At 45.1% G+C, this 25465-nt stretch overlaps 1 protein-coding gene across 1 annotated transcript in view; it reads right to left on the minus strand.

Moving 5' to 3' along the window:
* LOC138463930 (extracellular calcium-sensing receptor-like) overlaps positions 1-11366 on the minus strand; it is a 128918-nt gene extending 117552 nt beyond the window's left edge. Inside the window, exon 1 of the mRNA XM_069607214.1 lies at positions 11263-11366. Within this exon, the coding sequence (XP_069463315.1) occupies positions 11263-11366 (104 nt within the window). The remainder of the gene's footprint in view (positions 1-11262) is intronic.
* Positions 11367-25465: the final 14099 nt, after the last annotated feature.

The raw sequence follows: 25465 nt of genomic DNA on the forward strand, positions 1-25465 counted from the left end.
CCCTGTTTTTTTAGCCAAGGTGTGGTATTTTCTCCATGCCGGGTGTTGCGGGTGATTACTTTGACAGAGTGTTTTCCATTAGGTTGTTTTTTCCTTGCCTAAGCCATTTTCCTTTTCTAGTCAGTTTGAAGTGTGGCGTGAGTTTGGTTCATTTTACCGGGGTGCAGAGGTGTTAAATGCCTTTTTCTTTGGTCGTTTTCCACTTCTGACGGTTTGCAGTCAAGGGTCCATTTTTAGTGTTGTTTGACTTTGCTATCTGCTTTATGGGTAAAAGCCACTTGTAGGCATTGTTTCCTGGCGTTTCCTCGCATGTTTACAGCAATGGCGTTTGGAGGATTATCTGGTGGCACCTGAACCACGACACTCAGCAAGTGCAAAAGAACTTTGTGGCTTTGTTGTCCATTTCGGGTAAGTCTACCGTTATTAGGTGCTTTAACCCGTGTTTTGTTTCTGAGGATGTATGCAGCAGTTCTTAGACAACATGGTTACATGCATGCAGGCTTTTTATTAAAACTGTATAGTTGATGCAGCACTTATTTTAAGAATACTGCTAGGCAGTATGGTGATGCGCCTTTGAGCTAAACAATATTTAGAGGCTCATAAGTATGGAGCATAGCGTGCATGTGTAGTTTTCAAACTGAGTGAAATTGTAATTTGGAGGCGGCACATAGTTTAATAACTTTTGACAGATGGCATGAAGACGTTTTTTTGAGCTAAACACTATATGGAGGCTCAGCAGGTTGTAGCAAGTTACTATGTTAGGCTACATGGAGACGTGTTTCTGGGCTAAACAACATATTGAGCTCGGGCACAGGATGTACATACTGAGGCTCACTTTTGGCGTACATGCCTTTATTTTGGGATGCACATTGAAGATCATTTATGTGCTCTTTCTCGTGGTTTTGGAGTTGTAGCAAAACTGTAGGAAGGCTACTGGCTGTGTTTAAATAAAACCCTTGGTGAACACAGTGTTTGATTATTTCTTACTGCGTTTAACTTTCATAGATTGTGTCTGAAGAGTTAAAACTTGACACAGTGGCCGATCCAAGGAAAGACCTATTACTTTCTTCAAAGGTTTACTCTCTTTTGAGAATACATTTGGCTACGGCACCTTTCAAGGTATGTGCAAGCATGCTTCTAGGGGTTGTTTGACTTTTTACACCCCTGTATGATTATAGTGTGACACAGTGTGTCTGTTTGTTTCTTCTTCTCTAGTGTGTTCTTACTCAATATCCATTGGAAAGGATTACTATTATAAGCGGCTGAAATCCGGCTGGATGTGATTGTATAACTGGCTACATTGGATCCTTGGAATACACAGATCCCAGGGTATTTATTTTTACAGCAGATTCATGGTGCTAAGGGTTCCCAAATGGGAACTAGGTATGAGTGGCCTTATTATTTCAGGCTACCGTGTTTGTGTAATGTTGACATATGACATTAAAAGTAGGTAAATCTTGGGAATTGTTGGTGCACACACACTTTTTTAATGTGGTTATATGTTTTTATAGATTGCATTAAGAATCAAGTTCAGATCCATGCCAACCAGGACTGGAGGAGACAATTATTGCAGAATTTCAAGAAGAGCTACCCCTGATGAATGTCAGACATCTGAGAGTCAACACACAGAAACATGTTGGGTTATATGTAGAATGCAACAAATGAATTTTGTACTGATGTTTGTATGTTAAACATTGTTTTTTTAGTTAATGTGGTATGGTTGTTTTTTTCATTTTACATTGATGTTGTGTATTTAATCGTCCTGTTTTTTGATAACCTGGTTTTAGGGTTGTTCCTTAATCTGTGTATTATTTAACACAGTTTTAATGAGAATTATGTCTTTTTTCTATAATAAAAATATTTTTCTTAATGATACAGCTTTTGTGTGTTACACCTTTCCTTGCCATTAAAATGTGAATGTGAACAGTTTTTTTCTTCTATACTATAATATGTATTGGGGATTGTCCATGCTTTTAATGCACATGTTGTGTCTAGTGCTGCCGCTGTTGGCGTAGGTAAAACTGTGGTGGCTGCTGCTGGTGTTGTTGGCACTTGTGTTATTGGTGTTGCTGGGGCTAGTGCTGCTGTAGTTGTTGCTGGTGGGGGGGGGTGGTCACCGTGATGTCCGGTTCAAATGATATGGTGGGGTTTGCGGGTCTAGTCTCGGCTGTGGGAAGTATTTGTTTGCCCCTGATTTCAAGCAATAATTGCTGCATCTGTCATGATGCCTACCCCCGGGGACCCAGACCAAGTCCAGCAACCCCGGAAGCAGGCATCAAGTTACCCCAAGTAAGCTCAACAACCCCTGCTAGGGGCTATTTGCGTGCAGTCCTGGCGCCTTTGGCGCCAGGCTCAAATGGAGAGTCAGTCCTGGCGCCATAGGCGCCAGGCTCATAGATTAAAACTTACCTGATGCAGACCATGCTGCAAACTTACCTGATAGAGACAATGGTGCAAGAGCTCCAAGCCAAAAGAGGCTTGGAAGGGACTATTTTACTTAGGGACTATTTTTTTACTCGGGTGGGGCTGGGGAGGAATACTTACCTGGGACTACTTTGGAGGCTATTTAAACCACGCCCGAAGAGCAGCACACGCTTCGCATTATTCTGAATCCAGCAGCGTAACGCTCACCGTGCCTGCAAGTCTGCATCCAGTCTTCTGCCACGCCCGCCTCGAGTTTGGAGCTCCTAGAAAAAGGGAGAAAGAAGGAGAAAAGGTTAGAACAAGAGCAATACCTTTGATCCTTACCTGAATTCCCGATTCATCACGCCTTCCAGCTGGAAGAAAGAAGTTATTTTATGTGCGTCGCCTCGCCTGCTGCAGCGCCGCGCTGAACTCACTGGCCTTCGCAGCATCTTCACATTTCACTGCATCCTCCTGCATGTTCCTGCCGCACTCCGGCACCTAAGGAGAAGACAAGAACAGCAAGGTGAGCCAAGGGAATACACAGAGGAACACCCCCCATAGACTTACCTGATTTTACCACCGGGGGTACTATTCTTCTTCACAGGTCGGCGCAGCTCCCACTGCATCCTAGCCGAACCACAGCCCCTAAGGGGAAACAAAACGACAGCAAGGTGAAACAAGGGACTAACAAGGGGAACCCTCCTCACAACAAAAGACTTACCTGATATTACCGCCGGAGGCATTATTCCCCGAGACTTCATACTTTCTCTCAGCGCCTAAATAAGGGAGAAAGCAACAGGTTACATATGGACATTACTTTATCGAACTGTGTTGGATAATACAAATCCTTACCAGAACATTACCGGTTGCCACGAGGAACTCTTCAGTAAGGTCAAGCTGCAACCTGCAAGGAATTGGACAAGAGTGAAAGTCAGGCATTTGAACTCTTACGAACTACATACTTACGGCGTCTTGCCGGGAATATCGGAGTCAATATTGTCCTGGAACTCCCTTCGAGCCAGTGAAGCAACTGGTCATCTACGCGCCCCTGCGCTCAATGCAGGATGGAGAGCTCATCTTTTCAAATCATCAGGTGAGACTATAAGAGGGAACATCCAAGGTGATCAGTGGGGAGAACAACGGGGTGGGGGGATTTACGCTCAACTCCACGGGTGGTTAATTCCCTTTCTCCACTTGCAGAAGAATATTCCTACGGGCCAAGCAAACGAAGCTAGGTGGGCCAGTCCAGTCCGTCATCTCGGCCATACGCATCACATTGGTGGAGATCGCAGCAGTCCAGTCCAGGTCGACGCCTCTGTGGGAGCCAGGTGAGCATAACAGAACGCGAAGCCTACCTACAAATTCCAAATTCCCAATTGGCCCAATTACTAGGGAACTGAGGGCTGAAGTGCATTCCGCCCATCAAGAAACCATTGCCCTTAGGAGGGAACTGATTTTGTCAAAGGAGCGAACTGATGACCTTGCTAGGCAACTATTGCAAAGCCAGGCTGGACAAGCACCCCTACCTGGTTCCGGCGGAAATCCAGCTCCTGTGTTATCGAGTAACCCTGTGCAAATAAACCTACGTGGAAATATTCCATTAACTCCACCCGAACGCTTCGTTGGAGATCCCAAAAGGTTCACCGTGTTTATGAACCAATGCCGCTTGCGCTTTTTATGCAGACCTGGAGCCTTCCCAAACGATCAAGCCAAGGTAGCCTTCGTATTGTCATATCTCAGCGGCAGTGCAGCTGATTGGTCAATTCCACTAGTTACTCAGGATGACCCAATTCTTCGGGAATTTCAGGGCTTTCAAACGAGCATGGAAAGACTATTTTCCCGGCACTCCAAGGACAGGCCCTGGATAACAAAGTTTGTCCCTACGACAGGGTAACCAGGACCTTCTATCTTACATCGCAACCTTTAATAGGTTGATAGTGGAAACTGGATGGCCTGAGGTAAAACGAATAATGTTATTTCATCAAGGGCTTCGAGGAGAACTCAAGGATGTCTTGGCTCAAGTCGTGAACCCACCTCAACACTGCTGAATATATAGACTTAGTGGTCCAGTTAGATCATAGACTTCAGAACGGAAAGGCTGATCGAGCCAAGTTTGAGAACAGGGTGTTGGTCAAAACCCATGCTAACCTCAAAAAAGAAGAGGCTTCAGAACCCATGCAAATCGGAGGGGTTAAAGGACCCTTAACCCAGAAGGAAAGAGAAAGGAGACAGCAAATGCAATCGTGTCTATATTGTGGAACTTCTGGACATTTTCTACGGGATTGCCCTTTAAAACCGCCCAAGAAGGTGGTAGGTGCTGCTGATAAAAGCCATATGGAGTCAGACTCGGGAAATGACAAAGCCCGACAAGCGTAGAGGTCCGCTTGCCGAGCTTGAAGAAGGATACTCAGACCTCGCATTTCATCATGCCAATGGTCCTCGTAGATCCAGGGCAGCCATCGCGTATGTACGCAGTAAGGGCATACATTGATAGCGGGGCCATAGGAAACTATGTGGACTACAAATTGGCTTCCAGGATGAATCTGCCTCTCTGCCGAAAAACCACCTCAGATGTCATCACCACAGTTGATGGAACTGTAATTGCCTCTGGGCCTGTAACTCATTCCACCGCAGAGATGACATTATTGGGTCTGGATGGGCATACAGAGGCTATTGTGTTTGATCTAATCAAGGCCCCACAGTTCCAAATAATACTGGGGATACCTTGGTTGGAAACACATAATCCTTGTATTGATTGGCGAGAGAAGAGAATAACCTTCCCGGATTGTGCGCAAACCTGTTACCCAAAGAAAAATCTGAGCGCAGGCCTGGCCACAGTAACCACAGCAGTCATGAAACTACCTCCTGAATACCAAGAATTCCAGGATGTCTTTCAAAAAGAACAGGCAAACACCTTACCTCCTCACAGATCGTACAATTGCCAAATCGATCTCATACCCAGTGCACAACCCCCTTGTAGCAGGATCTATGCTCTTACGGAACCTGAGAACCTTCACCTACGACAATACTTAGACCAGTACCTTGCCAATGGCTTTATTCGCCCATCTAAGTCCCCTGCATCTTCAGCTTTGTTCTTCATGGCCAAAAAGGTGACCTCAGAAAATGCATAGACTACCGCGCATTGAACCAGATAACTGTTAAGAACCGATTCCCATTGCCTCTGATCCCTGAACTACTAGACCAAATGAAGGACGCTTGCATATACACTAAATTAGATCTCCGGGGGGCATACCATCTGGTACGTGTAAAAGAGGGTGACGAATGGAAGACTGCTTTCCGCACTAAGTATGGGTTATTCGAATACCAGGTGATGCCTTTCGGGTTGTGCAATGCACCTGCAGCCTTCCAATACTTCATGAACAATGTCCTTCGTGAATTCATTGACGTTTGTGTTGTCGTATATATCGATGATATTCTAGTATACTCCTCTTCAGAAACTGACCATGTGAAGCACGTCCGAGCAGTCCTTGAGAAATTGCGCCAGCACAAACTATATGCAAAACTAGAAAAATGCGTTTTTCATGCCACAGAAGTTGAATTCTTTGGGTTTATCCTGACCCCAAAAGGAGTCCGAATGGACTCACGAAAGGTGGACACAAACCTTAAGTGGCCATCACCAAGTTCAGTTAAAGGAGTGCAAAGTATGCTCGGCTTTGCCAATTTCTACCGCAGATTCATCCCAGATTTTTCACATGTTGTACATCCCATCACACCACTCTTGTGAAAAAATAAATGCTTTATGTGGACTGAAGAAGCTGAAAATGCCTTCCAAGAGCTCAAAGCGAAATTCACGTCTGCACCTGTATTAAAGCACCCGCGCCCTGAACTTCCATACATAGTGGAAACTGATACATCCAGTCTAGCCATGGGAGCTGTCCTGTCTCAAAAGGACCCTGAAACTGGCCAGCTTCACCCAGTAGCGTTTTGGTCCAGAATGTTCTCGGCACCTGAGTTAAACTATGCGGTTACCGATAAGGAGTTATTGGCCATTAAATCCGCCTTCAAGGCTTGGCGGCACTATCTTCTCGGTGCCAGGCATACCATTGCTGTGATCACTGGAACTTACAGTATTTAAAGACAGCCAAGGCCCAATCGTCACGTCAACTCCGATGGGCATTGTTCTTTGACGAGTTCGATTTCGTGATAACCTATCGACCAGGTTGTAAGAATGGAAAAGCAGACGCCTTATCCCGAATAGGGATGGGAGAGGCAGAAGTGAACCCTGAACCAGTACCTATAATTCCCGAACAAAGGATTCTTGGCATGACTACTCTTCAGACCCTAGAGGACATTCAGGTAAAGATCCAGCAACTCTTTGATTCTACAGCCTTGCAGGACTGGGTAAAGAAAGGCCCGGACTACTCTGTCACCAATGATCTGCCTTATTACCAAGGACGGCTATTTCTGCCACACAAGGAACTACAAGAGCTAGTCATTTCCCGTTATCATGATACCCTAATGGAGGGGCACCCGGGTATTGCAATAACTGAAGCTAAAATTAAAAGACAATTCTGGTGGCCCACCTGGCGAAAGGATATTGAATCATTTGTGATGTCTTGTCGCATTTGCACCCAAAACAAAAGTCAAAAGAAAAAAACAGCCTGACTCTTACAACCTTTAGACATTGCGCCTACACCATGGCACACCTCATTGTTAGACTGTATTACTGATCAACCCCCAATTCAATGGATTTAACACCTTTCTAGTTATTGTGGATCTTTTTTCCAAGATGGCCCACTTTATTCCTTTAAAGGGATTACCTTCTGCTTCAATCCTGGCCAAGGAGTTTCTCGAAAACATTGTTCGCATACACGGATTTCCGTCCGTATTGGTCTCTGACTGGGGCAGTCAATTCATTTCACATTTTTGGAAAAAATGCTGTCAATTGGTGCAAATCGATGTGAGGTTATCGACCAGTCACCACCCCCAGGCCGATGGTCAAACAGAGAGGACCAACCAGACTCTCGAACAATACCTGCGTTGTATGTTACATCAGATGGAGAGTAATTGGAAAGACATTCTTTGGATCGCCAAATATGCATACAATAATTCAGTACACTCTGGAACTGGACAAAGCCCCTTTTATACCTTATATGGGCACCATCCTCGAACCTCAGATCTTGACTCTCCCCAACACTTAGAAACAACACTTAGCCTGCAGTGGACCATCTGCACGCTACAATTACACAAGCCTTTAAGGAAGCAACTACACATTTAAAACAGGTGAAAGAAAAATACAAGAAAGATGCTGATCGGCATAGAAGTGATTCTCCATAATACCAAATAGGGGACCAAGTATGGTTAGCCACAAAACATATACCTCTAAAGGGGACACGGACCTTTAACCCCAGATATTTGGGACCTTACTCTATTAAGGCCATTATCAACCCGGTGGCTGTCAAGTTGGACTTACCTGCTAATATGCGAATTCATCCCATCTTTCATGTGTCACTTTTGAACCCAGTACAACCAGGGACAAGACTAACCAAGCCACCAGACCCCATCCTTGTAGACGGAGAACCCGAATTTGAAGTTAAGAACATCCTGGTCTCCAAGCTGATAAAGTCCAAACTTTTTTTTTTAATCGACTGGAAAGGTTACGGACCACAGGAAAGGTCATGGGAACCTAGTGACCATGTTCATGCACCCGATTGGTGAATAAATTCCACCGAAATTTCCCAGACAAACCGAAACCACATGGAAGAACGACTTTAGGAGGGGCCTTGGGGGGGGAGTGCTGTCATGATGCCTACCCCCGGGAACCCAAACAAAGTGCAGCAACCCCAGAAGCAGGCATCAAGTTACCCCAAGCAAGCCCAACAACCCCTGCTAGGGGCTATTTCGGTGCAGTCCTGGTGCCTATGGCACCAGGCTCATATGGAGAGTCAGTCCTGGCGCCATAGGTGCCAGGCTCATAGATTAAAAATACCTGATGCAGACCATGCTGCAAACTTACCTGATGCAGACCATGCTGCAAGAGCTCCAAGCTAAAAGAGACTTGGAAGGGACTATTTTACCTAGGGACTATTTTTTTACTCAGGTGGGGCTGGGGAGGCATACTTACCTGGGACTACTTTGGAGGCTATTTAAACCACGCCCGAAGAGCAGCACACGCTTCGTGTTATTCTGCATCCAGCAGCTTAACGCTCACCGTGCCTGCAAGTCTGCATCCAGTCTTCTGCCACGCCCGCCTCGAGCTTGGAGCTCCTAGAAAAAGGGAGAAAGAAGGAGAAAAGGTTAGAACAAGAGCAATACCTTTGATCCTTACCTGAATTCCCGATTCATCGTGCCTTCGAGCTGGAAGAAAGAAGTTATTTTATGCGCGTCGCCTCACCTGCTGCAGCGCCGCGCTGAACTCACCGGCCTTCGCAGCATCTTCACATTTCACTACATCCTCCTGCATGTTCCCGCTGCACTCCGGCACCTAAGGAGAAGACAAGAACAGCAAGGTGAGCCAAGGGAATACACAGAGGAATACCCCCCATAGACTTACCTAATTTTACCACCGGGGGTACTATTCTTATTCACGGGTCGGTGCTGCTTTCACTGCATCCTAGCCGAACCCCGGCCCCTAAGGGGAAACAAAAGGACAGCAAGGTGAAACAAGGGACTAACAAGGGGAACTCTCCTCACCACAAAAGACTTAACTGATTTTACCGCCGGAGGCATTATTCCCAGAGACTTCATACTTTCTCTCAGCGCCTGAATAAGGGAGAAAGCAACAGGTTACATATGGACATTACTTTATCGAACTGTGTTGGATAATACAAATCCTTACCAGAATATTACCGGTTGCCACGAAGAACTCTTCAGTAAGGTCAAGCTGCAACCTGCAAGGAATCGGACAAGAGTGAAAGTCAGGCATTTGAACTCTTACGAACTACATAATTACGGCGTCTTGACGGGAATATCAGAGTCAATATTGTCCTGGAACTCACCAATTCCTTCGAGCCAGTGAAGCAAGTGGTTATCTACGTGCCCCTGCGCTCAATGCAGGATGGAGAGCTCATCTTTTCAAATTATCAGGTGAGACTATAAGAGGGGACATCCAAGGTGATCAGTGGGGAGAACAACGGGGTGGGGGGATTTACGCTCAACTCCACGAGTGGTTAATTGCCTTTCTCCACTTGCAGAAGAATATTCCTACGGGCCAAGCAAAAAAGCTCGCTTGTAGGATGGAAAGTTCTCAACAGAGACAATGTTCAAATAGAAGGGGAAAAAGATGCTGCGGATGCAGTGAACTTTTAGAGTTTGCTAAAGAAGCAGAGTGGAAGACGGTGAGTGAACAGCGAACCTCCTGTTTGTTTGGGTCCCCGTTCAGGGTCCACAAACAGATTGTGTTTTCTTAGAGCATGCTGCTCTTATTTATAAGACCCAGGGGAGCCCTGGGCCTTTGAGGTGCATAGTGGTGGGGGCTGTGCTCCAGCCCCAGGCCGGGGAGCTGACTGTCTGGCCCCCTGAGGGGGGAGCAGGTCTTTGAACCTGTGCCCTGACTTACTGTTGGTTTTTCTCAGGTGCTTAGCACCTTGTTGCTTAGAGGAAGGGTGAGGTGATTGTTCACACCTCACCCTTCCCTGGCTTTGTATGGCTTTGTTCGGCAGAGACTGTGCATCTCTGCAGCTGTGGGGGAGAGGAGCAGGCATGGGGTGGGGGCTGCCCCTCTCCTGGCCTGCTGGATGGTAACATCAGTTACCCTGCCTCACCTTGGGCGCCCTGCGGCATTGCCCAGAACAGACGCTACCAACACCTGGCGTATCGAGAAATGCGACAGCATTAACCTGTCACAATGGACGCACTGACGCCACCTGTTTTTGCTTTTTGTCAACAAAAGACGTGGCTAGAGCCGGAGAACACTACCGTGCAACAGACTGTGATGTCTGCACTCCTCGAGAACTCCCACATCACGTAGGAAGGGACTGGGAGTTACGGGAAGGGGAGGGGCAGGAGGCGGGAAGGGACAGTTAGAATTGGGAGTTAGATGAATATAGACATGTGCACTCATCCTCCTGCCTCCGTCTCATCACCCTTTGCAGATTCTACACAGACCATACAAAATAATCCTCACAGAAATAGCCAAAGTTAACGCAAGGGCAGATGGGACCCAGCCATGGAGCCACGCTTTCCTTCCGATATTTCACACCACTCATCGACCCTGATCCGTGCCGAGTTGGAATGAGGACCTCAGTCGTGACATGAATGCTGGCCGGTCCAGCTTGGACTTCTCTTTGCCACATATTTGCTTGGAGGGTCACAGCGGGACAATTGGCAAGTTTAGGGGGTGTATCTTAGCGCAATAGAACATATGCTGTGTGTATTGCCCATTGTGGTTCATATTACCCAACACAGTCACAACACTAGTCCCTGTTGCCAACAGCAACATACATTCTTCAACACACTGGCCGGGGCTATTCATATGAGCATATCTGCCTTATTAATGTTAACTAAAAGCACAAACAGCACTAGCATGTCCCTAAAGCGTATCAACCCATGGAAATGAGGGCCAGGAGCAGATGGGAAGCTGCAAGTGGAGACTGGAGAGAGAAGGTGAAGTGAAGGTAGCAGAAGTGGAGAGACAAACGAGAAAGAAAGGAAGGCAGAAAACTGGAGACCTTTCAGAGGGAGCGACGAGAGAGCCAGCCAGCATCGAAGGGAGGGAGTGCAGAGAGGAGTGACACAGCCTGAGTGGGTTTGGGGAGATAAAATGAGAGAGAGCTGGACAAGAAGACACAGAATGAGAGGGAGGAGACACTGGGAGAGGCAAAACCAAAGGAAAAGTGTCGCTAAGCATGACAAGCACCAAAAGAAACAAAGAAAAAAAAGCGTGCCAATCCTTACCTTTCCAGGTCTACAGCCCTCAGCCCCAAAGCCTCTAGTAGAAGCAGTTCGCTAAGATCATCGTGCTTCTGCTGTCTGCTGAATGGATGCAGGCAGCTCACCATCTCTGGAGCACTGCAAGGACCGGGTCGCACCTCTTCAATTGCATGCGAGCGCACTGTGGCACGTGCAGTTTCGATGCCCTTTGGTACCACCCCACACTGCACTGGTGCAAGCCCAAATCCACCGGCAGAATCATGTGTGAACCACACCCAGGCTGACTGGCCTGGATGTCATGTTCCCATATGATGTGATTATGTATCCTTCCCCCAAGAAATGAGGCCCTATGTCCCTGAGGCCTACTGGGGAAATCTTCTCCAGTTTGACTACGAACACTGATTGATCCTGTATTGTCCCCATGTAAAGTGGACCTGAGGTGTGCACATGTGCAGAGTAGATGTATATGTAAATAAGGTTCTGCAGCGCTCCTTTTATTTTTTGGCTATGAGATGGTGCTAAAACTAGTGCATTGGAGTACAGCTAGGAAGGAGATGGCATGTGTGGAGTGACTCCCATCTTGTGGGTATTTGGTTATTTACCCACCCATCGACTTCCCATGGCCATGCCAGTCCTTGTGGCCATTCTCACCCACTACCTGTCCCTCCATGCCCAGAACACATCCTTGTGGGCTCTAGCCGAAATATATCTATCAGGCAGTAACTTCAAAGTTTTTCCTGACAATGAACCTCACTATGAGTTGAGCGCTGAGGGACAAATTGGAGGATTTACCTCCAGTTATAAACTGGAGGTAAATACGCTACCTTTCTGCTAAATTATGCCAAAATATCCCACGGGATCCTATGGACAGTGATCGAAGTGAGCGGGAACAGTCTAGAATTGTGTTCCACTACTTTTATTTTTTATCTGTTTACTATTCCTCTACTTTTTACACCCATATTCACCATTCTATATAGAGCATGTGTCCATTCAGGTCCTTGTCAAATGTAAAGCTGTAATTGGAGCCTTAGTTACTAGTCTCTTAGACTATTGCAGTGCCCCGGTTGCAACACCTTCACATGTTGAACTATGCCTCCACCTACCCCCTCCCCTGCCGAGACTACAGTTTCACTACTTTGTTTGCTACACTTCTATCACTGCCTAAGGACTGCAATACAATGGGGATAACACCACCACTTTTAATCCAGGGATAATACCACCAGACCAAGTGGCAGTAACAGTATTATAGTTTGGTGGTATTTCAGTGGATTTTCCGGCAAGATACCACAGAAATCATAATGCACCCCAATGTTAGTTCTAAGCATTCTGCTGGGAGTTCATGGCTTAATTGCAGCTATAAATGTGTTACTGGTGATATAACATTTCTTAACCAAGTGTGCCTTCTGCCACTTTATGTATATCTGTTCCTTGCACTGGTCTTGTTAAAAACAAGCATTGACAAAGCCAAAGTGTTGACCTGTGTATATATAGGTGTAACATTGAAATTTGCCTGGCATTGCTATTACATGCACTGGTAATCACACTATTTCCAGCTTTTGGTCAGGTAGTACAATTATGAAAAGTGCCTGCCAAATGCATACACAAAGCCAAAACTATCGGCGTTGCCAATGCTTCTCTGCGTGTGGTATGTTCTCTTTGGTACTGTTAGTAGCAGTGAATGGCTCATTCGTGTGTGCCACATTGACCCCATCAAACCCATTGTATTTCACTTGTTATGTGTTTTCTCATTGGGGTACCGTGTTGACCTTTCCAATGTACTTTCTACATGGCTTCACCTGTACATTTTGTTGTCTCTGCTCATCAATAGATGTTTATTCAATCAAAACTGTTCTTTGAGGTGTGTGTGGTTACCTCTTGGTTTACTTAGTTTTAAGATGTATTTGTATTTTATTTATTTGTAAAGCGCGACCTGCCCAGGGGCATCTGGGCGCATACTCGTAGAGAACACAGTTTCAGTTACATACAATAGAAGCAGAGAATGGCTCAACCAGTTTACAGACACATACAGGTAGGAACCAGTTTACAGTGGAGATATATACAATAAGACATACAGGCATTATGGTCTCGTGCTCAGTGATATGAGTGTCATTATTTGCTATACTTTACGATACTATACTTACAAAGTCACCCCTCATATCATCTTGATTGTCAAAGCTACTTTCTGTAATAAAAAAAATGTTTTATTTAAAGTACAAAGCATACAAGGCATGTAATAACTGCAAAGGATATTCTGAAGCAGAATTATGATGAGAAATTCCTAAAATGAAGAATTAAAGTTAATTACACAAGGGCCAAGTATACTAACAAGGTCAATGCATAAGAAACTGACAATTTTGAGTGTTTGAATAAGCAAGACAAACAACAAACAAGACAACAAATAGAGAGACAAACATATACAGAGGGGGGATAGGGTAAAGCAGCAAATGATGTACAGAATTTTGCTTTATCGTCCATTAGGTGCTATACTGGATAAGAATCTTATAAAAAGCTGCCACTTCAACTCATATTTTGTTTGTTTGTTTATTTATTTCTAACTCATGCTTAAATAAAAGAAAAGGGGAGGCAGCATTACTTCTTTCCAGCCTATGGATATTACAAATGGACTTTCGCCACAATTTATAATGAATCTGATCTAAATTCTTCCAATTAGGCGTTATAGCTTGTATTGCCACTAAAATAAGAAGGTCAAAGAAATAACAAGCATTACTATCCAAGATGCCTCGTAGCATTGCACTATCTAGAAAAAGAAACTTAAAACAAAAATCTTGCTGTAAATTGAAGATTAATTTACATGTGTTCCATATGCTTTTCCAGAACGGTTTAACATATTCACAGTCAACAAACCTATGTTTGAATGAGCCTTGAGCAAGTAGACAGCTCCGACATCTATCATGTTGTGCTGCTTTACATTTGAAGAGTAATGAAGGAGTGATGGAAGCTCTGTGATGAAAGATGTATAAGGTTTGAAGTAAGCTGGCTGATGTGGTGACTTGGGAAATGTTGTTCCACATGGGGGGCCACTGTAATTGATTATCCAATAGAGTGCTGTCTTGTTGTCATGCAATATGAGATTCACATACATTCGGAGGAGGCAGCATCAGTAAGAACTCTGTAGAACATGGAGGCACTAACATTACGATTTTGCATATGTTGCACTCTTTCTTCATTAGAAGTGTTTGACTTACATATTAATACATCATAATGTTCCATAATTGCATTAATAATTGTCATATATTGTTGCTTATAAGAGACCGGTATATGGAATTTACCAGCAAATTCATCAAACACGTCCGGAGCTCCTTGTACAAATAGCTGATTAATATACTTGATGCCCCGAGAGAGCCAACGATTTCCAAAAAATAGATCTTGCATTAACTTGTATTAACAAATGAAACCAAAGATATTGTGAGATGAATTGAGAGGATTTTAAAACAGAGGTATACATATAAGTTCTAAAATAGCGAGCTAATGCTTGCGCCTTTAATGCATCTATTTTTCACCTTGATCATGTAGCAATCAGCAAGAGTTAGTGGGGAAACCATAGCTCTCTCCATGAGCAGCCACTTAGGTATATTGTTGTATTCCATCGGAGTAAACCATAACTGCATCTGCCTTAATACAAAGGGCATATGGTATTTTTTATAGTCAGGGAACCCCACACCATCACCGGTGGATGGTTTTTTAACCTTGCATAAAGAAATTCTATGCCTATTTTTCCTCTTTTTTCCCATAAGAATTTAACCAAACAGGAATCTACAGATTTAAAGAAAGAAGAAGGAAGGGGAATTGGTAACATATAAAGAAGATAACAATTAATTGGGGAGATCATCATTTTAATAGATTCCATACGACCGAACCAGGACAGATAAAGGGGGGATAATGAGCTTGTTAACTCCGTGATTATTGACAATAGAGAAGTAACCTTTTGTTTAGTAATATCTTTAATGGATGAAGAGATACGAATGCCTAAATATTTTATCCCTTTCGGACGCCACCTCATACCCAAAGTTTGCGTATGCTGTTTAGTACTATGGATGTTGAGCGGAAGAATTTCTGATTCATCTGCATTTAACTTATAGCCAGATGCTAGTGAGAATCGTGAAATAATGTCCAAGAGGTAATGTACACTGATATCAGGATTCTTTAGAAGCAGTAATACATCATCAGCGTACACCACTGTTTTGACTTGTATTTCACCAACTTTAATGACTTGTTATCCTGTCTGATTGCCTCCAGAAAGGGTTCGAGAGCAAAGATAAAAAGAAGTGGGGAAAGAGGGCATATTTGTCCATTAATAAAGATGGCTGTTTTCCGATTTGAATACAACATTTTAATCATGGAGAGAAAGGGTGTGCCAATACTATGGCATTTAAGGGTTTCAAACATGTAGTCCCATTTCAACCTGTTGAATGCTTTTTCCGATCGAGGGCTACAGCAGCATACGGATCCCTAGAGTTATGAATGGTGTCCAAGATATCTACAAATAGCCTGATATTAGAGGAAGATAATCTACCTTTAACATATCCCACGTGATCATTTTTCAGTAAGTTGGGTAAAAGTCTATTCACTAAAATCTTTTACAATCAATTATTTTGAGAGAAATTGGTCCATGGCTTTGGGGAAGTTCAGGATCCTTATTGGGCTTGGGAGAAATATTAACGTGGCACTGAGAAAGATCCCTGTGCTTTATTTACTATAATGAAATGAGAATAAAGTTTATTAAGTTTGGGCACTAATAGGTGTTAAAGTTAAAACTAAAAAATCAATAGGGAAGTCATCTGGGCCAGGGGCTATACATTTTTTGAGATCCTTTATGGCTTCATGAATTTCATTGGTAGAGATAGGGACATTCAATAACTGAAGATCAACATTTGGATATGCAATGATGATTATTGGGAGGAGCATTTGACATGTATCATTTCTGGTCAAATTTCGAAAAAATGTGGACTATTTCTTTATCTGAAAATGTCCTATTTCCTATCTGATTTCTAATAACCCCAATTCTAGCTTTTTGTTTTTAAAGTTGGAGGTATGATGCCAGAGATTTGCTGGATTCACTGGAACATAGATATATTTTTGCTTTGTAATTTAAAAGGTTTGCACAAGAGAATTATGAGACAATTTTATTATATTGCAATCTCAGGTTAAAAATATCCTTGAAGATGGTAGGAGTATTGTCACATGCATATTGAGATACAAGGGATTTGAGTTGTTTAAGAATAGTATATGATTCTTGTTCTAATGTATTCCTTTTATTAGCAACAAAAGATATGATATGACATGACCTCTATGTACAGCCTTATAGCAATCCCAATTCTTAACAATAGACTTATCTTGACTCTTGTTCTCTGAGAAGAAACTATTATGCTGCGTAATGAAGGGTGTGAATAGTTCATCCTTCAAAAGAGCTGAATTAAATCTCCATTTATTGAAATTGAGATTATTCTGTGGGGTTGCGAGTTGGATAAAGACTGCTTTGTGATCTGAAAGTGCTATACATTCCATTGGCAGTTAAGAAATTAAGGTAAGTCCAACCCGCTAATCCTAAGTGTTTTTGTTCAACTTTAGTCCATGTTGCTAGGAGAAAGAAATGATTCTTTGACTTCAAATCTTATAGCAAGAATAGTCTTTATGTTGGGATCAAATAAAGCACGGGATCAGCCGACATGTGTTTCGACCCTCAAGGTCGTTGCCAAGGCATGTATCCTGATCTAATAGGCGTGAGTATAAGAATTGGATGGCTGCCTGAGATAATTGAAAGGCCACCCTAAATGCTAAGTAGCAGAGAATAATTAGAGTATAGCATGAATGCTGGGTAATTGTCAGTCCAAGTCCTGTGCAGTATTAGTAAAGGGGCCAATCCCCATTTTCTGGTAGAGTGACAAGTAAGTCCGCCTCTAAGCTAAATCTATACATTCCATTTGAGCATTAAGAAGAATAATAGCCATAGATTTAGAAATGAATGCATAATCTAATTTAGAAAAATAATTATGGGGGTTAGAGAAATAAGTAAACTCTAAATCAGAGGGGTAGGTTATACACCATGGATCAATAAAACCTAATTCCAATACAAAACTTTGAAATTGTGTATGACATTTGGTGTTTTTAAAAGGTACACTAGATTTTCTATCCAGAAAAGGATCCATAATCTCATTGCAGTCACCACAATCAGATTATGAGGATTGGTTTGAATACTGTGATTTCTTAATTCTAACCAAAAGGAAGTATCCGGGCATGTGGGGCCATAGTCATTGAGAATTGTATATTTGATGGTTTCCACTAAAATCTTAATCAGCACCCACCTCCCTAATCGGTCAAATTCGGTTGTAAAAACTTTCCATTTGAATGCTTCATTAATAAAGGTGATAACTCCATTCTTTTTGCCATTTGCTGCGCTTGAAAAGACTTAACCCACCAAAGGCGTTTAAGATTGGCAGCTTCTGCCTGTGAAAGATGTGTTTCTTGGATGCACGCAATCAATGGCTTTGTTCTATTAAAGTGAGATTGTACTTTTTGTCTATTAATGGAGTGATGTAAACCTTTAACATTCCATGAGGTTATGTTAAGTGGCATAACTTAAAATGAGGTAAACATAAAAGTCAGAATTTCTGAAATTAGAAATAAAATTTGTCATTATATTGTCAAACATGACTGTATGAAAATATAGTTAAATAGGCACCTCGGATGCATACATTGATTATCTTGTATAGATGATAATAACATTAAAGGAAGGAGAGAGACATGAGGAAAAGCAGTAGACAAACAAAGTCAACATGGATGTCTACAACACCAACATATGTAAAAATACTATAGATAGGAATATGGCTGACAGGAAACAGCCATACCAATCCATGTTAACGATGATGAAGATAGGGATGGGGAGCCAATTGAGAGAAGGCCCATACTGCACCCCACTATGGTGAAGACTATAAGAACAGTATTCAAGCTTAGTGACTCATTAAGGCGTATAACATTATTCAGGTAGGTGGTCTTGACATATCCATTTCATCCCTTCTGTGGAATTGAATAAAATATCTCAAATCAATTGGATTATCAAAAGTAAAAGTATGCCTATTGAAAATAACTTTGAGGATAGCTAGATGGATGATACCATATCTTGCATTTAGCTGCCTTAGAACAGGTCTAAAGTTCAGTAGTTCTTTTCTCCTGGCAGCAGTCTCATTAGACACATCCTGGGATATATATATCTTCCTGCCTTCCAATATGCGCTGCTTCATTTGTTTCACTTTATTCATTATGAGATGGACATGAGTATGATCCAGAAGAGCGAAGATGACATTTCTAGAAGAGATGTTGGACTACGCACTGAGTTAATTGGGCCCACTCGATGGGCCCTCTGGATGTTACGTTGCACTGACATTGGTAGATCAAGGATCTTACGAAGCAGAGTATTTAGGAACAGAATAGGGTCATCTTTATCAATTCCATCTGGAAGGCCCACAATTCATAGGTTATTTCTTCTGTTCCTATTTCCAAGATTTTCAGATTGTTTCTGTAGGGATTTGACTGTGGTTTCTAGCATTTCTGCCCTACTAGTTACATCTTCATCATTACTCCCTCGTCTCTCCCCCTCACTTATTCTTGACTCAAAGGTAGACCATTTATCATCAAGCTGTTGCAGTTTAGCATGTGTGGCTTCCATAAAGGGTTTCAGAGCTCTAATTTCTATCAGAATAGTCTACATGGCCGTATCCAGTGTGGGTGAGTCACTTTTTGTCTTTTGAAAATATTAGACGGAGGTTGAGAAACTTCTTTGCCTTGACCTTTTTTTTAAATCATAATAAGCTGAGCATTATGACTTCAAATATTTAGCCCAATAAAAGGTGAAAGAGCAGTACACAGGATGTTGTGGTGTTATATGAATGAAACCATTTTAAGGCCTTCAAAACCTTATTTTGTGGATGACCTTATTTATATATTCCTCCACTCAAGACCACCAGTGTAGCAGTGCACCAGCACCTATCAATAAGACGCCAGCATATGTGCTTAAGCAGTGTTTTTAAATGGCTACCAGCAACAGTTGTCATCTAGTATAATATTGTTTCTATATTCATTAGCTTATATAATTGGTATAAAGTTTCAGTAAAACAGTCCATAAAGAAACAATGCAGGTGGTATAATTGAAATAAGCATTCTATTTTCTTCCGACTGGTCTAGTATATTTGAGACTTGAAGACTAGGCCCTCCCAGATGCAGCCCCAAAATAAGCAAACAGTACCTCTTCCACTTAGAGAAGTGTGTCTAGGCTTTCTTTGCATTGATAGCCTGTGTTGTGTTGAAATGGAGCTTTTAGCGTGTGAGCGCACCTCACGCCACTCTCAAACCGAACAACTGACAGGAGACATCGACTTCTTTAGTCACAGGACCTCGCGGTCTTAGGCCTCACCCACGAACGCTCTGCAACATGGGTGACAGGGAAGCCTGCCGTAGACCACCAGGGATAAAGGAGGTACATTCAATTGCTTTTTTTTTTAAATACCATTGATGCAGAATATAATGAAAGGTGCCACCGGATTGGGAGCGTGAAAGCTAGGTTCCACCTTGCACGGCACTTAGTCATATTTTTCTTTTTACATTCACTTTTCACTGCAGGGTGTCCCTGTGGATGTTGTTTTGATTTCCTTAAGCCAGGACTACATGAATGGTTATATCTCAACCTCCCCCTCATATCATCTTGATTAACCAAGCTACTTTTGTAATCTTTTTCTTCTTAAATTCATTTTTCATTGGAGGGTGTCCCTGTGGATGTTGTTTGGATTACCCTAAACAAGGGCTACACCAGGAATACATGAACAGTTATTTCTCGACCTCCCCTCATATCACCTTGATTGTCAAAACTACATTCTGTAAGCTTTTTCTTTTAAAATTCACTTTTTACTGTAGTGTGTCCCTGTGGATGTTGTTTCGATTCCCTTAATCCAGGGCACATGAACAGTGAATTCTCTGCCTCTCTCCATTCCCTTCAGAGATGGTTACCTTCAAAACAGTCTCTCCCATCTGTTTCTGAAAAGGTGAATGAAGGACTCACATTACCTCTTTTCACAGGCCTTTGTGCTGGCTTCCTGTCAATCAGTGTCTTGAAATAAAGATCGGGTATATCAGTCATTGTATATTATATAGATGGTTCCCTTTCTTTTAAGAAGTACAAGCTAAAATTGGTGGGTGATTTTCCCATCAGGAGGCACCCTTTTGGGGATTTCTTCCACACTTCTCATATCCCGCTCAGGTAGCTCTTCTTTTGTATGCCTCAAATTGCATACATGTGGAACTAGTGCCACAAAATCCTATTTTTGTCCGTACGCAATGAAGAATATTAGTTGAAAAATTGAATTAAAAAAAGGGGAGTTGATAAGTGAATAAAAGTGGTGGGGGTTAGGGATAGGAATTAAATAATAGGGAAGGGGGCTTGGCAAGGAATCACCCCAAATATTACAAAAAATGTCAATGAGGATTTTCGCTGAAAAGGTTTTGTAAAAAAAACCTACTGGTAAAAGAACATAGAATCTTTTAGCCATACGAAGTAGAAGAAGGATAATGTTTATGCCCACACTTGTACCACAACTTGCCTCCGAGATGTAAAGGATTTACTATCCCCTCCCCCACAAACTGAATGTAGTGGAGATAGACCCACTCCCCCTCAAACTGAACGTAGATAACTTGATGGGGTGATAAATGACTTTAAAGGGGTAATTCATAGAATTTAGCGCACAAGTGGCGCACGCGGCTGGTGCACAGTGTGCGCGTGGGAATCCCTGCGCCAGCCGCGTGCGCTAAAATACATTTCCGCGCACAGCGTATTCATTGATTCCAGCTACCAAAACCAGCCGTGGCGCACAGTGGCGCAGCGACCCTGCAGCAGCGCCAGTTACGTTCCCAAGAACGCCCCCCGCGCAGGGAAAAGCCATTAAAATCCCCAATCCAGCGCAAAGGGCTGCGCTAACCCTGTACCAGCACGGCAAGCGGGGAACGTGTATCACTGGGGATCGTGGGAAGTTTCACACGCGATTGGCCCTGTGCGAGCGCGGTACGTGCATTACTGCGGTGCGCGGGAAGTCTCACATGCGATTGGCCCTGTGCGAGCGGGGTACGTGTATTACTGGGGTGCGCGGGAAGTTTCACGTGCGATTTCAGCAGGGTACGTGTATTACTGGGGTGCGCGGGAAGTTTCACACGCGATTTCAGCAGGGTACGTGCATTACTGGGGTGCGCGGGAAATTTTACATGCGATTTCAGAAGGGTACGTGTATTACTGGGGTGCGCTGGAAGTTTCACACGCGATTTCAGCAGGGTACGTGTATTACTGGGGAGCGCCGGAAGTTACACACACGATTAGCCCTGTGCGAGCGGGGTACGTGTATTACTGGGGTGCGCGGGAAGTTACACACGCGATTGGCCCTGTGCGAGCGGGGTACGTGTATTACTGGGGTGTGCGGGAAGTTTCACACACGATTTCAGCTGGGTATGTGTATTACTGGGGTGCGCGGGAAGTTTCACACGCGATTTCAGCAGGGTACGTGTATTGCTGGGGAGCGCCGGAAGTGTCACACGCGATTGGCCCTGTGCGAGCGGGGTACGTGTATTACTGGGGTGCGCGGGAAGTTTCACACGCGATTGGCCCTGTGCGAGCGGGGTACGTGTATTACTGGGGTGCGCGGGAAGTTTCACACGCGATTGGCCCTGTGTGAGCGGGGTATGTGTATTACTGGGGTGCGCGGGAAGTTTCACACGCGATTGGCCCTGTGCGAGCGAGGTACGTGCATTACTGGGGTGCGCGGGAAGTCTCACATGCGATTGGCCCTGTGCGAGCGGGGTATGTGTATTACTGGGGTGCGCGGGAAGTTTCACCTGCGATTTCAGCAGGGTACGTGTATTACTGGGGTGCGCGGGAAGTTTCACACGCGATTTCAGCAGGGTACGTGCATTACTGGGGTGCGCGGGAAATTTTACATGCGATTTCAGAAGGGTACGTGTATTACTGGGGTGCGCTGGAAGTTTCACACGCGATTTCAGCAGGGTACGTTTATTTCGGGGGTGCCAGGGAGTCCCACATGTGATTTGGCAGTGTGGGTCCACGCAGGTGTTCCCTGTACACCCTCCACAGCCCCTGCAGGCAGCCCGCACCACAGGGGACTACCCTGCATCACTGGTCATGTCCCGCAGGCAGCCCACCCAACATGGGCATGCCCCCCAGCAAAGGCACATGTCTCCTTGCACTACTGATCACCAACTCATGTCCCCCTGCACCCCCACTCCCCAGCATTGTGGGGCACCTGCCAGCAGGCCCCCATTCATGTCCCACTCATGTCCACCTGCACCCCCACCCCCCAGCATTGCGGGGCACCTGCCAGCAGGCCCCCACTCATGTCCCACTCATGCCCCCCTGTACCCTCACCCCCCAGCATTGCGGGGCACCTGCCAGCAGGCCCCCACTCATGTCCCACTCATGTCCCCCTGCACCCCCACCCCCAGCATTGTGGGGCACCTGCCAGCAGGCCCTGACACATGTCCCCCAGCCAACACGTCATCACAATCTAGATCCCTGGCCCTTATGGGCAGCCTCCACATGCCAAGCACCCACCCAAGTATTGCATCCACCCACTTAGAAATGCCAATTACATGATACAACCCCAATGTCAAGTATTTAAATGAACACATGTCCTTCACATACACACAATGGGTGTAAGTGAATGTCAAAACCCATATCATGATATGCATGAAACCAATGAGATGATACTACACATTGAAGTTTGATGAAAAAAATGTATTAAAAGCAACATAAATGGAATTAAAAATAAACAAACGACAATGGGAATTAAAAACCAAAAGCAGCATGTCCGTAAAAAAACCACAAATCATAATCCAAAGGAAAGTTGTCCAAAGTCACAGTTCGAAAAAGTACATCCAAGGGAAAAACAAAACCGAAAACCATTCCTCCATGGGTAAATCCAAAAAAAAAACGATAATCCAACAGTCAACTATGTACAGATAAACAATCCTGGGTCCATGATCCCAACTGAAGAAATTAAATCTATCTAAAAATACTACCTAATAAAAATACTATATACAAAAATGTGGTCCATTGTCCAAAAGGTCCAAAATAAATAAAAAAGCAAAGGAAACCTAACACTAACTACATAACTATTTACAAGGGCAGCGGGCTAGTCCGACGGCTCACTGGTTGTTGTCATGGGCCAGGGCATCATCGAACTCCTGTTCAATGGCTTGGAGACGGGCATGTTCCCTGGCCCCGAGGTCTCGCAGGGATAATGCAGTGTCCAGCTCCAACTCCCTGCGAATACCCTCGAGGCACTCAGCCCGCCTCAGCGCCCTCCGCATGGAGTTCTCCACCCTGTCCATTATGAGCCGTTCCTCCTCTGCCCGCTGCTGCTACGCACCAATCTGCTGGCCCAACCGCTCCCACACGGAAGACACTCCCATTCCAGGGTTCTCCTGCCATCCGGCCGATGCCTGCCCCCCTGATGTTGATGGCCCCGAGCCATGATGCCTCCCACGTCGATCCTGCCGCTGCCTCCGACGCAACTGCCTGTGCCAGCACGACGGCATCCAGGCTGATGGAATCCACCGACGCCGTCATGCACATGCCCTGCCCGATGATGCCGTCACATCCTCCATCTGCTGGGGTCCAGTTGCTGGTGTGTGCACCCCTGCTGGACCTCCGACTCCCGACTGTGGCAGGGATGGGAATCCCACCGAGTTGGCTGCGTTGGTCGGGGCAGGTCCACAGGGGGCCCTGGTGGCATCTGGGCCGGAAGACGGCATGGAGAATGACTGGCGCATAGCCTCCACAGAGGAGGAGAGGATCGCCAGAGTGCCTGACACATGTACGAAACCCCCGACCACGGCCGCTCCCAACTGGGTCGCGTTGGCACGGTGCTCTTCGTGACATGCGTGTTCCCCCCGGGAAGCACGCACCTCATCACGAATTACACCTGTGTGCAATGCAACACCAATCAGGACCTTCTCCATACGGCCAGGGGACCCTCGTCCGCAGGTGGAGGGGAGTCAGATGACATGGACATCCCCCCTACCTGTTGACGGGCCTGGGATGGGGCATCCCTGCTGGTGCATGGTGGTGCAGGGACAGTGACATGCACAGGCACCTCCACGGCGACCTGTGCTGCCTCCTGCCCCTGGACTGCACCACTTGCACCAGCAGGGATGCCCCCACCAGGCCCCATGTGCGGCTCAGTAGCGGCCTCCTCCACCTCTGTGGAAACCACCTACCTGGATGGCTCCACCCCGTCTTCCGCCATTGCAAGCCCCTGTGGGGGCTCACCCACCCGTTCCGCTGCAGCCGTGGGGGCATCCCTGCCGCTTTGCTCCACAGCGCCGTCTCCGCCCTCTTCTTCACTTTGCGCTGTGTAGAGGGAGACATAGAACACAAGCATCAGGGTACTGTACAATGGTCCCCTAGACAGGAAGCAATAGCAGATGATTGGCACTGTCAAAGATCACTTCCATCATGTCCCTCCACAACACATGGGTCAGTGCAGGCAAAACACATGCAGTAACAGGCATGGCACATGCTATGGACATTAGCAAACATGTCCAAGGGACTCTTGAAACATACAATGTTGTTTTTGAACTCACATGCATCATGGGTCATGCCTATCACATGCACACACTTCACCGTACTTTCATCCATCTGGACTCGTACACCCCAGACACAGTGGATGCAAGGATAACTAGGCTGCATCAGTGATTCTGAACATTGTCACAGACATGTGTCATGCATCCATGGCATTCACAAGTCACAGACACGCAGGTCAGACACACAGACATGGACACCATACATGTACATGGCAGCAGCCCCCATCCCCCACCCCCACCCATGTCCAGGAACAGAGACTGGCATGCTCTCATGTGTCCATTCCGCGTAGGGCTGCCCATGTAGCATTTAAACACATACACCAACCGTGTGCTTCACACATTACTGGTCTCACATGCATGGCCATGATGTCCCTGCAAATACACACGCATACATGGCCTATGTCACACATACAGGCAAGTATCAGACAACCAGCACACTGCAACATGCCCTGTCTCACACAGCAATGCTTGGACACTTACCGCTCGACTCCAGACGGGTCTGCCTCTCAAGGATCTGGGCATGGAGTGCTGGGCATACACGTTCCAGGACCCTCAGCTGGATGGTACTCATGCT

This window comes from Ambystoma mexicanum, chromosome 1p (genome assembly GCF_040938575.1).
Source record: "Ambystoma mexicanum isolate Mex_15411 chromosome 1p, UKY_AmexF1_1, whole genome shotgun sequence".
NCBI classification, from domain to species: domain Eukaryota; kingdom Metazoa; phylum Chordata; class Amphibia; order Caudata; family Ambystomatidae; genus Ambystoma; species Ambystoma mexicanum.